This window comes from Myotis davidii, unplaced genomic scaffold (assembly GCF_000327345.1).
Source record: "Myotis davidii unplaced genomic scaffold, ASM32734v1 scaffold59, whole genome shotgun sequence".
Taxonomy (NCBI): Eukaryota; Metazoa; Chordata; class Mammalia; order Chiroptera; family Vespertilionidae; genus Myotis; species Myotis davidii.
Genome location: NW_006293001.1, coordinates 8,532,750 through 8,550,798, shown reverse-complemented (window position 1 = coordinate 8,550,798; position 18,049 = coordinate 8,532,750). Strand labels below are relative to the sequence as shown.

General features: G+C 45.4%; 1 protein-coding gene across 1 annotated transcript in view; it reads right to left on the bottom strand.

Annotated features, from left to right (window-relative positions):
• Positions 1–13,196: 13,196 nt before the first annotated feature.
• Positions 13,197–18,049, bottom strand: part of DHRS9 (dehydrogenase/reductase (SDR family) member 9) — a 26,685-nt gene continuing 21,832 nt past the window's right edge. The window contains exon 5 of the mRNA XM_015565781.1: positions 13,197–13,248. Within this exon, the coding sequence (XP_015421267.1) occupies positions 13,197–13,248 (52 nt within the window). The remainder of the gene's footprint in view (positions 13,249–18,049) is intronic.

Below are 18,049 nucleotides of genomic sequence, written 5' to 3'. Positions count from 1 at the left end.
AAGGGAATCCAGGCCCCCCCACCATTAGGTCCGTTTTTACACATCAGCACCTAATGTTCAATATCACCGGTAACCTGATTAATAAGTACATTGGCAGAGGGCACTGTGTGTTGCACCGACCTCTGGATTTGACTGTAGACAACTCAGCTAATGCAAGAAGGTGGAAAAAGCGATTTCATTTCACCCTCCTGCGTATTTGCATTGTCTAACCAGAACACTCTGTTTTACGTTATCTCACTAGTCACCCAGGCGACATTTTTATTTGTCATGTCTATGAAAAAATCCCATGTCGTTAAGCACAAGTTAGTTTGCAGAGAGTCTGTGTCTAATCGAATGACTTGTTTCATTTGATGGACCACAGGGTGACTCATGTCCTGGCCTGGCTTCTCAGGTGGTCACCTGCCCTAGACACGAGCTCAGTAGTTGAATTATTAAAACCAAATCCATGACTTCATAAAGTAAGGTGCGAAACAGCTACCAGCCAAGCAAAGACTCAACTGGGCTTTTGTTTCTGTGTGTGAAAATATCACTATAATGACTATTTATTTCCTAAGTTGAACATGAATAGAAAGGGAAACTGTTCTTATCGAGCCTTTTTGTAAGGTCCTTTGGCTAAATCATACATTTCTATCAGAATGCACTGTAGAGTCCAGCTCTGCCCTTGAATAATGGGTCTAGTCTCTACAACCAGGACAATGGCAGGAATATTCCATTGTCATAAGTAGCATTCCTGGTTCTCTGTGCTAATATTGCACGTTTTAAAAACAATGAATGAATGAATGGATGGACGAATGAATGAAACATGTACTACTGATTATTTTATTCCTGAGCTCTCAAAATATTTGTTGCTCGAATTTTGAGGGCTCATTGTAATTACTTTGAAATGTATTTTGATTAGAAAAGCAAATGGAAATGATGCTGCTGAAAATTTTCTAATAAATGTGTATTTTATCAGACTTCTTTTGTGTAATTCTCAAGCCTGGGCCATGAATCTTGTGTTTTGCTGTGCAGAGAGCTTGGGGCATTGAATGCTAGGGAACCTGAGAAAGGGCCCAGGCAGAAGCAGAGGGACTGTGAGCATTCAGCCACAATGGGCCTGGCGGGGAGATCTCAGGGATTGTACCCTGACCCGGGGACTTGAACCATGACCTCCTGGTTCATAGGTCGATGCTCAACTATTGAGTCATGCCAGCCCAGCAGGCTGGTGATAACTTCTGCTCAAAGGAAGCCTTGTTTAAACTCAGGTCTGAATGACAATAAGGAGCTTGCTAGCGCAAGATTTCCACAGAAGAGTCCATCACTGTTCTGCCTGCACTAAAATGGTGATAATTTTTTTCTTTTTTAAAAATATGTTTTTACTGGATCTCTCTCCAGGGAGCATGCCCATGCCTTTTCCTTCCCTCTCTATTTCCCTTTCTCTTCCCCTCCCCCTGACTCCCTCTCCCTAGGCCCCATTAGCTTCCTCACTCCCAAGCTCCAAGCGCCCTACCTTTACCTCTAGAACTTGTTTCCTAAGCCTGTTTCTTCTAGGAATTACTTTTTCTACCTCTATAATGTACCTAATAGGAGTTCTCATACAAAAAAAAAAAAAAAAGCTAGCCTAAAGACTTCCTCTAGTTTCCCTGGACTCTCTGAGTGGGCAGCCCCTTTAATTGCCTTTCAAAGCCAGGTGCCACCATGCCTTTTCCTTCCTTATACCCTAGGCCGGGAACCAGGTTCCCCATTTTGTCTCTGTGTCCTAGAGCTTAGCATTAAGTACCCACTGCTGAGGGTTGTGGAGATGGTCCCAGCTGGAGAGGGTTTGGTTCAAACTGGGATTCCACTTCAGTGGGTGCACTCTGGGGAGTGAGGGCTGTATCAGGAACTGAGTATCTGGAGTGAAAGGGAGCCAAGAGAACCTGTTCTTGAAAATGCTGGCAATCCCCAGCTTTCATATTTGTCTGGGGCTTTAAGCTCAATAAGAAATTATTCTGAAGAATCTATTTTCTGAGAGTTTCCTGCTTAAGTTCATTTCTGGGTTACTGTCCAGCGGCTTCCTGGTCCTAAAACCTTTCTTAACTCTTATCAAAACTTCCTGTCCAAAGGAAGCCTGCAGTGACTTGGAGGCTATTGAAGGCAGAGAAATGGATGCTGGCCCATGTCCACCACTATCTTGCCTTCAGTTAACATGAATGCAAATTGACAAAAGCTCTTGGAGGAGAGGGCTTCGCTCACATGAGGGACCTCCTTGTGCTGGACTGCCTTTGGGGTGCTCCTTCCCAGTGGGTGCTGGCTTCTCCAGCTATGAAGGGCCAAGCCAGCCCTGACTGGCTGCCACTAGCATTAACTTTTTCTTTGCATGAGTCGTTAGCATTTACATATACAACAAACCAACGCCTTGGCTTATTCTGTAGAGAAAGAAATCCGCCCAGACAGGCGGACTATTAGTGGTCTGCCTCCTGCTGTGTCTGATTATGCAAGGCCCTGGTTCCTGGGAAACAAAAGAGGCAGGCAAATGTGAGTTTGCCTGAGCTCTGCTTCAAAACAGAGGGTGGAGTCAAACAGCTCAGTTAGCTAACCTATCCTAATTTTTATTTGTAATTTCCTGGGCGGTCTCTCCTTAATCAAATGGATGCATGTCCTTTCTGCACTCTAACAGACCTTCCAACTTCACCTCCATTCTAGTCTTGTCACACATTATAATCGTCCTTCCGGAATCTCTCTCCTACCCTGTGTAAGTACTAGTATATTGGGGACAATGCTAGCTTCCACTCCTGTATCCCAGAGCCCCTGCTATTGCACCTGCCACTTAATCGATGCTGAATAAACATTAGGTCAGCAAATAAATACAGTCATGCACTGATTAACAATGGGGATATGTTCTGAGAAATTCATTGTCAGGTGATTTCCTCATTATATGAACATCATATAATGCCCTTACACAATCCTTGATGGTATAGCCTGTTGCTCCTATTCTATAAGCCTGTTACTATACAAACATGAAGTTAAATCAAACACAAGAGAAAATGATACAATAAGGAGGCACAGTGAAGATGTATGAGGTGGCTACTGTTTTATGGCAAACGTTTTTTTTTTAATAAGTAGAAAGAATATATTTAAAATGATAAAAGGGTGTAGTATAATAAATACATAAATCAGTAACATAGTCATTTATTATTATTACCGACTATTAGGTACTCTCCATAATTGTATTGCTGTACTTTTATATGACTAGCAGTGCAGATTTGTTTGCACCAGCATCACCAGCATTGTGCTGTGATGGCTACGATGCCACCAGGCCATAGGAATTTTTCGGCTTTATTATAATCTTGTGGGACCACGTCATTATGTGGCTCATGACTGTAAAAGGAGTACTTTTAGGCTAAGGCAAGAAAGAAACCCTCGCAATGAATCTGGAGCTTGCCGGGAAAGAGGAAAGATGTCATGGGCACACATTTGTCCTGCCTACCTCACAGGCTGGCTCAGAGGAGTTAGTGCATATGGTGCTGTGCTGGTCACCATAGGTACCATTGACACTTACAGCTTGACTTTTTTCTTCTTCTAAGCTCCTGGGACTTATAAAGGCTTTTTGATTGACTAAGATGGTCAAATGTTGTTTAAAAGACATCTGAAGAGTTAACATCAGACCATTCCAGAAAGATTCCTGAGAAGAAAGGAGACATTACTAAAAGTCACCTGGATGTAGTAGGAAGCTCCATCTTCCGTGTCACTGAATCCCTAAAAGTTACCAGTGATCCTGTCCAGAACAGGGCTGCGGAGAGCCACTCACGAAACCACTCTGGGTTCTGGCCTTTGAGCCCAGGCTCTGGTAGCTGGGGTCCACCCAACAGTCAGCACGCGCTGTTCTGTACACAGTACAGGGGCCCCCACTAACGTCGTGTGAAAATTCCTGGAAACGGCGACTCTAAGCAAAACGACTTATAATGAAACCAATTTTACCATAGCTCATTGATAGACACAAGAGTTAAATTCCTGTGGTATATTTCTGGTCACAAAAAGCATCGCCAAGCACTAAATAAAGACCCCACACACTTCTAATATTAGACATTAAAATGTGTGCTATATATACACTTAAGAAAGATTCATAAAAACAAGTAAGGTAACGATTTTCCAACCTGCTTATTCCAGTTCAGGGTCACAGGACATGGCAGTAGCAAGCGTCTAGGTCAGTGGTCGGCAAACTGCGGCCCCTTGAGTGTGGCTCTTCCACAAAATACCACGTGCGGGCGCGCACGTACAGTGCGATTGAAGCTTTGTGGCCACATTCAAGGGGCCAAAGAGCCGCAGTTTGCCGATCACAGGTCTAGGTAATTGTGAAACCGAATGAGAGAATGCACAAGAATGTAAGCTCCATGAGGACAGTGACCTTTTCCATTTGTGCGATAGTCCTAGTGCTCATTGTTCTGAGTTCCCAGATCGTGCTGAATGAATTACGTGGCACAGACCACTCCGCCCAGGGCCTGGAGCTCCTCCATCGTTGCTTCCCCACGTGGGAGGGCCAAGGCACAGTCAGCCTCATACTTGATCAAGAGTTGATTTTGCTGCCTTCCTTCTACAGTTCAGAGAGAGGGCTCGGACTTATCTTGCCGGTGGGTGGGGTCCTCTCCCGTGGAGGGTCTGTGGGGTGGAGCGGCAGGTCTAATGTTGGTGCCTGCAGATTGCTCTGGCGTAGGCCAGCCTGGGTGGGGTGACCAGCTGAGGGATTTCAAACAGCAGGAGTCCCAGAATGCTTGAGGGGGGCCATTAGGTCCGGGGGAGGGGTGCATAGGAGAGATGGCAGGAAGCCAAAGATACTACGTGCTTGGTTTGTTTTAGGAACTTTCCCAGGACCAGCCCTGTATGCAAGAAAGGAGAAAGATGTTTTCCTATTTTTTCTCTCCTATATTCCCCTCTCTCTTGATTGTGTGACTTCTGTAGCCAAATCACAGAACAGAGCTGATTACATTAGTCGTTCAGCTGAGCCACACTTGGTTCAATGGGCTCTGGCTCGCTGGACAGGGACCCAAACCTCCAGATGACACATTGTTTCCATGAGAAATTTACTTTCAGTTCCAAACATATGATTAATGGGATAGGTCTCAGAATGAAGCCCTTTCTGTACCCTGTCCTGGATTAGTCCAGACAAATCAGGACTTGTTTTGGGTGGTGGGCATTGGGAGTTCTGTTTGCATAGTAAAGACTTGGCAGGCCCCCAGGGAGAGTGGAAGCAGAGCTGACAGTCAGCCCCATGGCAGGAAGTTTGATAAATTGGAGGGTGCAAACATTCTAGAAAGTGTTCTAGCTGAGTTTCAGCAGCAAGGAACATCTTGAGAGTGGCCATCTAAGTGTTCATGTTCTCTCCCAGCCAGGCTCCTAAGGGGCCCAGAGCACGTGCCTGGGGAAAGACATTAATGGCAGGGAAGGCCAAGGGAAGATGTACAACATGATGGGTGATCAAGAAACCCAGAGAAGGAAGTCCTTTTTTAGGGATCCCATCAAAGATTGATCATGCTAGTGGGCGGGTCCTCTCCCTTGGGAGAGCAGATGCTAGGGCCACATCAGGGTTGGGGAGGGTGCGGGGGATGGTGGACCATGACCAGATCACTCTTCGGCAGTGGAGGACTAACCTGGTCAGCACAGGGATGAGGGCCGCTGAGAGAGGAGACAGAGGTCCCTACAGTCTCCGGGTTGCCTGAAGGACCTAGTGCCTCACTCACCCGCGTGAGTGTAACCTTTGTGGCTCCTTTCCGAACTGGAGCTATTCTTACAAAGAGATTTCTAGAACACACAGCTTTTAAAATGTGGGGATTTACCTATGGATTTCAGTGGCAGGTCTCCTCCCACTTCCCCTCTCATGAGGAGCAGGTCAGGTGGGCAAAATGTTAATGGGCCAAACAGGTGGCATAAAGCAGGACTGTGTCCTGTTGGTTCCCTGCCTCCCCTCGTGAGCTGCAGCAAACTGCTTTGATGGAGTTTCACCCAAAGGGCAGCCGCCTCCTTCTCCCTTCCTGCCCTCAGTCAGAAGGCTAGAAACTGTTGCCAAAGGAAAAGAGACACGGGGCCCTGGGGGCTGACCCAGCGAGCAGGGCTCCCAACGTGCTGCGTGGACCTTGTGTGTCTCTAGAGCATCGCAGTTCTTTGACAGATTATAAAACGTTAAATTATCTTTCAAAAGCATGCCAGCGCGTCCCCGTTAATCCCCATGACGAAGGCGGAGGGGGGAAATTGCAGGAGAGAGGTTAAAAGGTAAGTCCTAAGCCTAAAACTAACAAGTGGTTTCCACCCCACCCACACCCTTGCACCCACCCCATCAGGAGACTTGCCAGAAAAAAAGCCACGTGTGTCCACAGCCCAGTGGAAGCTCGAAGGCCCTGAGGTGACTCAATGGATCTTCAGGGAGAGACAAAAGGACACGGGCCAAGGGCACGTCCCCTCACTCGGGAGTTAACTGTGGCCTGGAGATCCTCTCGCACCAGTGCTGCCCTCCGCGCTGATCCTTTGTGCCCTGAGAAGGTCATGCGTGGTCCCTGGGCTTACTTTTCCCGTCGAGAACATGTGACTCCTAATACCTGTGCCGATCTCAATAAGGAGATAAAGCCCAAGAAACATTAAAAGGTGTTGAAGGCTCGGGGAAGGTTTCTGGGGAGGGTGGTGCCTAAGAAGCAGCAGGTGCATATTGTTTGTGCTTCAGACCCAAGCCAAGGTCAGCTAGCAAAACCAGGAGGAGAATCTGGGGCTGGGAGCTGGAGAATGTTGTTGGAAGGGTGTGTGTGTAGGTTGGGGACATGCCAAGCAGCCTGGGGCCTGGGAGGGTTTCTGTTTCATTCCTGTTTGGTACAATGATCACGTTCCATCTGACAGCTAGGCCGCCTCGCCCCGGTTCTGCTCCAGCAGATAAAGTACAGCCTCGGCCCCGTCTCCCGCCCTACCTCTCATGACGCTCTCCTTACAGCAAAAGCTTGAAATCCCCCACTTACCAATATCAAGGCTGAGAAATGTCCCGAATGCTACTTCCTCTCAAAGGGTGCCAGGAATTTTGAATACGGGTGTAATCCATCTTCTAAACAAGCTTTTTGTTTCGTCAGCATTCAGCTGTTTGTATTGGGCTTGGTTTGACAGTTGATTCAGGCCTTATTTAAACAGGTCCCTCTCCCCACAGGCAGGGTGGGTCAGTGCGTCAGTACCTGCTGGGTGCCGGCCCCTGTCCTCAGTGTGGTAGGGACAGGGGAGCCTCACCACTCGTCCTTGCCCTGGGAAAGCGGTGGGGAATGATGCAAACTTCTCTTTCATGGTTACGGTTAGCCGGCACATTCCCCAAACTCACTGTCGCTTCTTGTTATAGAGACGCGCCTGCCCCTGAGGTGCCTCCCTCCAAGCCCGTCTCAGGGGAGGGGACACACAAAGAAGGAGTATGGAAGCCAAAGTGATTATTGGGACCAGAGTGACAGGATGGAGAGGCTGTAAGGAAATGATACGCACAATTAGCGGCCTGGCAAGTTTACAGACAGTACTCATTAAGCCTCGCCATGATTTCCCTGGATACGTTGATGGGGGCTTTGTCACCAACTTTAGCTTTTATACATCTTAGTGGCAGTGAAAACGGAGCAACGACGGCTGATTGACGGAGCTGAGTGGGGCCCATTTATCCACCCCGCAGCTTTTGTCAGAGGGGAGGTGGAAATGTCTGTAGCACTTAGCGGCCCCATCTCCTCATGGAGACCCCAGCCGTCTTTCTCTCTCTTCTGAAAAGTGCTCTGGCTCCAGCACAAGAAGGTCAGTGGGAGAAACGAAGGGAAGGTCAGACCACTTTTTCTTTCTCCTCTATTTTTTGTTAGTCATGGTTAGTGGCTGAATTTTTAAAAAGATCCGAAGGCACGAAGTGGGAGACTTGAGTGTTCTTATTTGCATATGCGTGTCAAACCTGCGTTGCCAGCACAGGATTTCAAAGGGTGTTGCCAAGAGCCCAGCTGGGAAAGGCCTCAGCATGTGGGGGCACCTGGGGCCTCTGCAGGGGGCTTTGCAGGATGAGGACACCCTGCCACTCCCCTTCTCTCTGCGGCTCTCTGGGCTCCTCTGGGTGGGACGCACAACAGCTTCTCCAAGTGGCTGGCTTCACCCATCCTCGCTCCCTTCTCAGACATGTAAGCACAGCGAGCGATGGGCACAGGAGATGGGCAAGACCTTGGAGATGGGGGTAATTTTCCTTTTGTGCCTTGGAGTATGTTTTATCTCCTTTTTAAAAAGTTACATTTATCATTGATTGCTTGTGATCTGTATTATACTGGCTTATCCTTTTTAAATATAAATATTTGATTTCAGAGAGGAAGGGAGAGGGAGAGATAGAAACATCAATGATGAGAGAGAATCATTGATTGGCTGCCTCCTGCATGCCCCCCACTGGGGATTGAGCCTGAAATCTGGGCATGTGTCCTTGGCCAGAACCAAACCTGGGATCCTTCAGTCCTCAGGCCCACGCTCTATCCCCTGAGCCAAACGGGCTAGACCAGAGCGTACTGGCTCATCCTTGAGACCAGCAGCAGCGGGGCTGGGAAGAGGATGGTTTTCTCTGAGACAGAGGGATCTGTTCTTACATGGGCCCGCATAGCACTGAGCTAGCGGCATATTGGATTCAGGTGGTCTAATAGGAAGACTTCTCCATTAGGAAAAGCTATTGAACAAAGACACGAGTGTGTTGAAAACATGGTAGATTTTGATCCATTAGAAGTGATACTTCCTAGAGGTAGTGGGATAGACTATGTTCCCTTCCAGTAACATAAAGAGGAACTGCAGGACCCTTCTTGGAAATCCCAGGGATTTTGTGAGCACCAGGCGCCCCCTGGCGTCCAAGTGGCAGACTGGGTTTCCTTGTTTTTAATTCTGACCAAAACAGCGCAGGGGAAGGAGGGCTCATCTCAATTTCATTTGTGCCTGGGGGCGGGGAGGTTGTGGGGAGTAACAGGACAGAGGGAGCCGGCTTCAGAATGTGGCTTATCCAGTCCCCTGGATGCTGCCCTGCACCCAGACCCCTAGGAGTAAAAGCCAACAGTGCCCATGGCTCCTCATTCACTATCACCGCCCGGAGACCAGGCCCAGACTGTGGAGAGAGGCTGGATTTGGGAATTAAAGATACTAGCGCTCAATCTCTAGTTTAGCCACTAACAGACAGTGTGACTTTGCACCAAGCACTTACGCTTTAGGAGCTTTAGGAGAGCGGCCCCTTCACCGTGGGTGGGCGGGAATAAGGTGGCTCCCGGTTACTGTGAGGATGAGACAAGGTGGGAAGTGCCTCAGTAAATCCTAGTCCCCTTTTCTCTTCCCTGCCCCTCACCCCACATTTGAAACAGCTTCCTAGACCCAATTCCCTCAACACACAGACATGGGCTGGCTTTGTGAATGTGCTATTTCTAGCTATAAAGATATTATAAAGATTTGTGAGGTTTTGTGGATTTTTTTTTCTTCTGGTTTCATTGATTTTAAACAGTAAATCTCCCTCGAACCTGACCCTGAAATACCTCGCGCAACCATTTCCAGCTGCGATGTGGCCATTTGCTCTTTGACGATTATGAGGAACTGCTGAACTTTCAGGCCCGCGCTGTCTGCGGTCCAGTGAGGTGATGCACTTGCTTAATGGGCTGCCCTGGAGTGGCCAGCAGACTCGGACAGCAACAGCGACAGCGCTCCCCTGGCTGCCATCGTGCCTGTGGCTTCACTAAAAGTCAGGAATAGGTTTTCCTAGTAAGTCACTCTGATGTACCATCAAAATATTTTCCTAACAGGTTTCAAATCTGGTTAGTTTTTACTTTTATTTTTATTTGGGGCAGCTTTCTATCACAGAAGAGTTCAGATGGACTAAAAGACTTTTCTGCACTGGGAGGTGTTTCTCAGTGGTTAGAGCTCCAGGCACCAAAGTGTTGTGGGTTTGATTTCTGGTCAAGGGCACATACCTGGGTGGCAGGTTTGATCCCGGCCCCAACCAGGGTGCGTGCAGGAGGCAACCAATCGACTGTGTCTCTCTCAAGTGGATAGTTCTCTCTCTTTCTTTCCCTCCCTTCCAGTCTCTCTAAAAATCAATGGGGGAAAAAATATCCTTGGGTGAGAATTAACCAAAAAAAAAAAAAAAAAAGGAAAAGAAAAAAGAAAGAAAGAAAAGAGAAAGGACTCTTTTGCCCTCCAGTTTTACTAAGGAGGGAGGAAAGAGGAATCAGTGGTAAGCCTAGATGGTAGAGTTAAATGCAGAAATATTTTACTGATTTACTTCTTTTACTGTAGCCTTAAAAGAAAGGGGAGTGAATTAGAACACATGAATAGATCACTTTGAAACCTTGCCTGGTGTGTAAGGGAAGGGGCAGCAGGGCACCCACTAGTGTCTGATGCACCAGCACTGAGCTCCAGGTCGCTCAGGTGTGTGTGTGTGTGTGTGTGTGTGTGTCTGTGCATGTCTTTGAGCATGATACTCAACCTCTCCTAATTCCCTCGTTTTCTCTTCGGAAAATGAGGCATCATAATAGTGCCTACCGTAAGGTTTCTGAGGAAATGATATCTGACAATGCATTATGGCGCACATTCACATAAAAACCGTTCAGTAAATGTATGTCTACTATTATTCATTCACATTTTCTTCACTAACTTATCTTGGGTTCATAATGTACCTTTCACAAGTTTCCTTGGCGATTTACAGAAGTAAAGGCGGCCTTACTTCACTTCCTGCTGCAATTGAAGAGCAGCTGCTACTCTAACCACCTAGGGTTTGAGATGTAGAGGGAGGTCTGAAGCAACCCTGTCACAATTCTGCCAGCCCTCCGCTTGGCTCTGAAAACAGAAGGTGCTGAGGAAAAGCGTGTCTTCTAATTTAGGGCCAGATGCATGCTAACTGTTCGAAAACATGCCAGTACTTCCACATGCAGTCATCTTCCCATGTTCTCTTCTGCCAGCACACTGCTTCTGGGAGCTGAGGGTTGTCCCAAATGGGGCGCCCCTGGTTTGCTCTTAGTTTGGGTTCAAATGGAGACATTTGTCATGAAGTGCCATAAGTCAGGTTCTCCAAGCAATGTTTCATTTGTCATCCCCAGGCACTGCTTTGTCACCTAAAGAAGGACCAGGACCTTTCATTATGTTACCCCTGTTATTTATTCCGCAGTGTTTAAGCCCAAGTTCAACACCCAACCACAGTATTTCCTGCCACTGCATTTCATTGCACCTTACTAGAAAAGTACAAGAGGAAATACTGCGATGTCATTATCTTGATGAAAAGTGAAGATTTCAGCAAGTTTACGGTAGCACAAAAGCAAGCAATACCAGAACCAATGTTACCAAAGACTTTGTATGAGAACCAAGATGGTTGTGGTGGTTACCTTTGATAATGATAGTCTTCACACACTCTATATGGAAGACCACATGAATATACTTCACTGATAAAAAAATATACAACTTCTTATTGCTGAGAGTTGGATGTTCTAAAAATATATACTCACAGAGCAAGCTTCTGTTGCTGGTGGCTGCCTCTAAGAGGCTGTCCAAAGTAGGCGCTATGGTCCTCACTGCTATTCCCAGCTCTAGGCACTGGGTAAGTTGAGTACCCTATCTGAGCTCTGATTTTCTTTGTAACCACTTTGTAATATTGTTGTATGAGAATTAAGATGAGGTAATCATATATACATAGCAAGTAACACAGTACCATGCATGTGGTCGTTGCTCAGTGTTAGGTATATTTGGTGATATTATCACCATCACTATCATTTCTGCAGCCCTTGAGGGACAATGATGTTGGGCTCTTAGATTTTTATTTAGTCATCCTGTGGGGTCAGTCTTCCTTCTATATAATAGAGCTCTCTTATCTTTCTCACCACAGGGGAAGCCTATTTCCTTGCTCTTTTGTACTCTGACAGATGATCTTATCAAGTCTCCCTATCTTTCAGGGTCTCTATTCTCTTTTCTTTAAAATGAGAAGATAGGTCAAAGATCTGAATGGCCTTGCAACTCTGCCACTCTTGACTCTAACACCTTCAAGTAACTGAAGGCTCTGTCAAGCCAGTCCTTCACCTCATATTTTGGCCTTTTTAAAAATATATTTTTATTGATTTCAGAGAGGCAGGGAGAGGGAGAGAGAGATAGAAATGTCAATGATGAGAGAGAATCACTGATTGGCTGCCTTCTGCATGCCCCCCCACTGGGGATCAAGCCCACAACTCAAGCATGTGCCCTTGACTGGAATTGAACCTGAGACCCTTCAGTCCACAGGCCGATGCTCTATCCACTGAGTAAAACCAGCTAGGGCTCAGACTTGGTCCTTTGTAATGACAGCACCTCAGGTAGGACTCTCCACACAGTGGATGCCGAGGAAATTGTGACCAGCAGATGTTCTGTGTGGCTGTTCTTCTACTTTTCATCACTGATTACTCTCTGGGAGGTCTAATCCCTTCTTATCATACTAAACTTACGAAATTAAGAACAAAAATTGCTCTTGTCCTTGTCTTTGGCCAATCCATTTCAAATGCCAGGCCAAGATAGGGCTGACTGACAGCTAAGTTCTGCCATGTACCTAAGCTAATTTAAAAAGGTGCCAACAAAATGAAAATAACAATAGCTAACATTTATTGAGCACTCAGCTTTGACGTGAATTCATTAATTCTTATACTGTCTGAAGTAGGCACTCTTGTTATCCCCAGTCTACAGATGAGAAACTAAGGTTTACAGAAATTAAGTGACCTGCCAATGGGGAAGCCAATGCGAAGGGAAGAAATGAGGTTTGACTCCAGCAACTTGATCCAAGAGTCTTTGTTCTTCACTCGTGAATCAATTCTAGACAGATTTATCACAATTTTTAAAAGGCAGTCATCTGGGAAAGATGCTTAGAAGCAAGAAGATGGACTAGACAAGCTCCTAAGATTGCTTTTACTCTGTGATTCTGTCAAGCCAACGCCACATAAGCCTCCCCTTCCCTGTGCTGACCCTGGGGCTACCTCTGAGCCTAGACTGAAGTTTTTCTCAAGTTCATCTTGATGTCTATTATCTCCCCCATGAGCATTCATTCTCTCCTTTCTCCTTGCCAAAGACTAAGACAAGCTTTCAAAGGCTTGAGGAAATAAAATGTCAGGCCCTGTGTCTTCCTCAGGCTTCAGAGACTGGAAATTCTACATATACTAGGATGTGTTCTATTTGAGGAGAGCTTCTGGCCCCAAACACAGAATCTTAGGTTTGTGAGAATCTTCAAATGTCACTCAAATCAACCACCCTGACCTCGTATTGCTTGAGTCCTTCCCAGCATGTCCACTCCTGGGAAGGAGAAGGGCTGTCTTTCTTGTGCTTGTCCACCAGCTGTGCTTGCCATTCTGTCAAGTTCTTACTGGCCAAAGAACTCCTCCTTAAATGGTGCTAAACTTGAACTCTATGTGACTTCCATCCATGACTCTGGCCAAGGACACCATTCTATGCCACCTGGCATGAGCTGAATTCCTGTGAGGGCCCTTCAAGTGGGCTGCCCTGTCTCCCAGCAGGCTCTTCTTCCAAGAAAACGACTGCAGAGTCTTTAGTTCTATTGCAGCTAAACTGATCTTCAGATAGCCTTGATCTTCTGGCCACCCTCTCTGGCATGTCTGTGGCTACATGAGAGTGAGCTTCCCAGCAGCAATGGCAAAAGTTTACCATGCTCCGAGCAGTTGCAAGTACACATAACCATCACCAACCTTGCTCTATATGTTGCTAGTTTAAAATTTAAACCAAGATCAAAACATCATTTACTTTCTTTTTTTTTTTTTTTTTCCTTGCAGGGACAGGGTCGGGGTAGGCAGTTACATCATAGCATTGCATCATTCTGTTGACTCACTTAGAGTGACTATTGCATAAAATACCTCAATCATTTCCACGATGTGGCTCTGAATCCCATGCTTGCTTTTTTGGGAGCCACAGCAAAGCCCCAGGTTTCTCCCGCTATCACTCCATCTTGTTAATCCATGGTTAGAACTCAGAAACATTTAGATCCAGATTCTATCCCCTCATGTATTCCCCTGGTGGGTTTACAAACCTGCCATTGTGTCTTTATTTAAATCAATGACAACAAGTGCTCCTGTGAAGGACAGAACTCAGGTCAGATTCCAGTCCACTTTGGAGGTGAAGTGGCCGGTGGGAGCAGGGATTCCCAAGGAAGACTTGAGTGCTTAGAGAGTTTTCTGACCAGACACTTTTATTTATTTCATTCAGAATATACGTTGCAATTTGTAAAGTGTGGAGATAGCTGTTTACATTTCTGCTCATGAAGAAATGCCCTATTTGTTAAAAGGGTGTTAGCAGCAGGAGGTGGAAAGTGAGCAGGAAAATGAGAAGTGTCTATATACCCTGGTTATCATTTTTCTCAAAGGTCCAAGAGCATGCAGAAGCTGACGGGGGGTCACTGGCCAGGAGGCTTGCCTTATGCTTTCAACACTCAGAATTTCAGAGTTGTTCCTTTAGGATGGCTCCACATCCGGAATGAAGTTTAAGAAAGCATTTTGGCTTTTAAAACCCACTGTCTAATTTTACCTTCCTTCCCTTCCTTCCTCCCTTCTCCCCTCCCTCATCCTCATAAATTGTGGCTGCATTTAAGTTGTCTCACTTGATTTATAGATATTAAAAAGCTTTTCATTTTGAGAATATTTAGCTATTTCCTCTACCGATGAGACTATAATCTCTCATGCTCTTGAGAATCATTGAGATTAATAGTATGGAAAAGATCCCAAATTGATCACTTTTCTTACAAGTTCTCCTCATTAAATATGGGCTGGGTTGCCAAAGAAGTTATGGAGTTTCTGGGGAGACTTTAAATTGAAGAGATTTTCTTCGGCCTGGATGGCTTGGCCATGTCCTGTTCACAGACAGAGAAATGGATAAAATGATCCCTGAAGCTTTTTGTTCTGTGACCACTGGGTCCCAGACGGCTCACCATGGAGGGAGGCTCCGCCACAGTGTTTCTGGACTAGCAGGTCATGAGAAATCACTATGGCAACACTGAATAGTCTCTGAGGAACCATAGGTAAGGAGTCCCTGTAGAAGCACTCAAAGGCTTGAGGAAGCTACAGGATTTAAAATGAACTGACACATTGATGGCACAACTAATGAATGTGGCAAGCTTGACCTTAAGTGATAGATTGCACCTTCGTCAGAAAGGCTGATAGATGCTGATTTCTGAATGCATTCAACAAATATTTATTGGACACGGGTCTATGTGCCAAATATACTATGAAAGAGAATACAAAAATAAGCAAACACCATGGTTCCTGATTTTGTGGAACTTAACATCTGATACGGGAGACTAATATAAACTAACTAACCACACAAATAATTACAGAGTTGGTAAGTGTAAATTACAGGACACAGTGGAATGGATAAGATGGGAACCTAGCTGGGATGAAAAGGTGGTGATCAGAATTTGGAATTGTATGGGCTTCTCCAAGGAAGAAGATGAGATCTGTAGGAGGAGGAAACTAGACAAGCAGGTAAAATTGGAACATTCCAGGGAGGATCATGGGCACAGACCCTGAGGTGGCAAAATGAGGACAGCAGCCTAAAATGAGGTTCGTGAGGAGTGCCAGGGCAATGTAGTGCATATTATGCATTTTAGTCTTCAGCCAAAGTGCAATGGGAACACATTGGAGGGTTTCAGAAAGTGGTGGCGAGGAGAAGAGTAGAACGATCAGATTTCAATTTTGAACAATTCTGACTGTGAGGGAAGATCACTGAAGGTACGCAGGGATGAATATGCTACGTTGAGATAAGAGATGACGGAAGCTTGAACAGATGATTGCACTGAAGGTGACGAGAAGTAGAGGCACTTGAGATTTCCTTAGGAGACAAAATTAGCAGTAGTTGGTGCTGGACTGGGAAAGTGTATTTGGGGTAAAGGAGCTAGAGACTTCAGATCTGTTTACATTGTGGGTGTCCAGATACAGGACACTGCTGCATTTTTAGATCAGATCAGAATGAAAGTCCAAGAGATTATCCAGGTTCCTCCAAAATAAATGAGGAGGGATCCCCCTGGGCTAGAGGTGGTAGAAGACAGCATCTGCGTTTGTCTTGGTCATAGGTTCCTGGAGAAGCTCCTCCAAGGCATCCTGAGTAGTGGCTTCCAGTTTTGGGATGATAGTAAGCTCTGTGAAGGAAGGGACCATATCCATTGTGCTCCATACTGCAGGCCAGTGCGTAGAAGAATTCCCAGCACATGTGTCTCCAAAAATATTATAGATAAAAATAATTTCCCCAAGAGCACAGAGAAGAACACAAGCAATGGCCAGATGGAGAGAAGTGTAGGAACTCACACCTCAGACTCCTGGTGCAGCGCCTTTCCGATGTTCCTATCACCTCCCTCTCTGGTCTTGTGCTTCTGTTGAGACTTATGCCTTTATACTCCAAACATCCACCTTTTCATTTAGTTTTAAAAGCTTTGAAAGCTGTTGGGTAAAAATATTTGGTTTTATTTTGAGGTGCTATCATATTTGGAAGCTTTCATTTAAGTAGAACTTTTCTTTGGTTAGATAAAACAGGGAGTTACCAATTGTAACTACTGGGAGAAATGAGCAAAGAAAGCAGGTCTAGGCAGAACAAAGGATATAATACTATTAGGTAGGCCCCCAAACAGGACTAGAATGGTTGAAATTCAGCAAAGGAGGTTCTTTCAGGTTCTAAAAGTCTTCCTGGAGCCTGGAAGGTCAGAGAGCAGCAGGCCAGACATTTTTAAAGCAGTAAAATGAAGTAAAATTTTAAAGCAGTAAAAAGCCAAGGTCTGGGAAACGCCAATCAGAAAGGATATATGCACCCCTATGTTCATAGCAGCACAATTCACCATAGCTAAGATTTGGAAACAGCCTAAGTGCCCATCAGCAGATGAGTGGATTAGAAAACTGTGGTACATCTACACAATGGAATACTATGCTGCAGTAAAAAAAAAAAAAAAGGAACTCTTGCCTTTTGCAACAGCATGGATGGAACTGGAGAGCATTATGCTAAGTGAAATAAGCCAGTCAGAGAAAGATAAATACCACATGATCTCACTCATTTGTGGATTATAGAGAACAACATAGACTGATGAAAAGGGACAGATCCAAAGACTGAGAAACAGCGATCAGGCTATCAATCCCCAGAAGGAAAGTAGGGGCAGGTGGGGGTAAGGGGAAGAGATCAACCGAAGGACTTGTATACATGTATATAAGCCAAGCCAATGGACATGGACAACAGGGGGATGGGATCGTGAGTGGGCGGGGCGGGGGGAGAGGTTTAGGGTTAATGGAGGGGTGGGGACACATTTGTAATACCTTAACTAGTAAAAAAAATAATAATAAAAGCATGATGAAGGACTATATATATATAGAAAGCCAAGGTCTGGGAATTCAAGGTGAGAAGAAAGAGCCCCGGCAAACAACATTAATGAACTTCAGTTCCAAGGACAAATCAAGTGAGGGTCGATTGGTGGTTAATGTAACCAGAAGAAATTAGAGATAAACAGATGAACTGTCTTTAGGGCCAGGGCCAAGCTGGGGATGACTTCACAGGTAGGTAGTGACAATAGTTTAGCTAACTTTGCCTGAGAATTCTTCTAACTGATCTTGCTGTGGTTTTCTTCATTTTCATGCAAAAATGATGAGTATATGTATCTTCCTTCAAAATCATGACATATGTATCCAGGTGGGCTGATACCATTGGTAATTTGATTTTTCAAAGTCATAGATATGTTGTACACTTGAAAGGTGGACATTGCCTCATAGGCAGATATTTCCAGAAAGGTAAATGAAAATAGATAGAATTACTGATATATTTAAATGGACATGATTTTAAGCTGCAGATTTAAATATTCTCTTCATAATAAGTGGTGTGTGTGTATGTGTGTGTGTGTGTGTGTGTGTGTGTGCGTGCGTGCACACACACTAGATAATTTCTCTGGCCCTTTCACCCTATATGATTCTGCAACAAATGTTGAATTCTGACATTTCATGCATTTTTATGTAAATGTCAGCAAAACTTTGTGAGTGATATGGATATTAGAATCTGGGGAAGCATCCATTTAGAGAGCCATTTTTTTGGATGGTGAGTGGGGCTGGGGTCACTG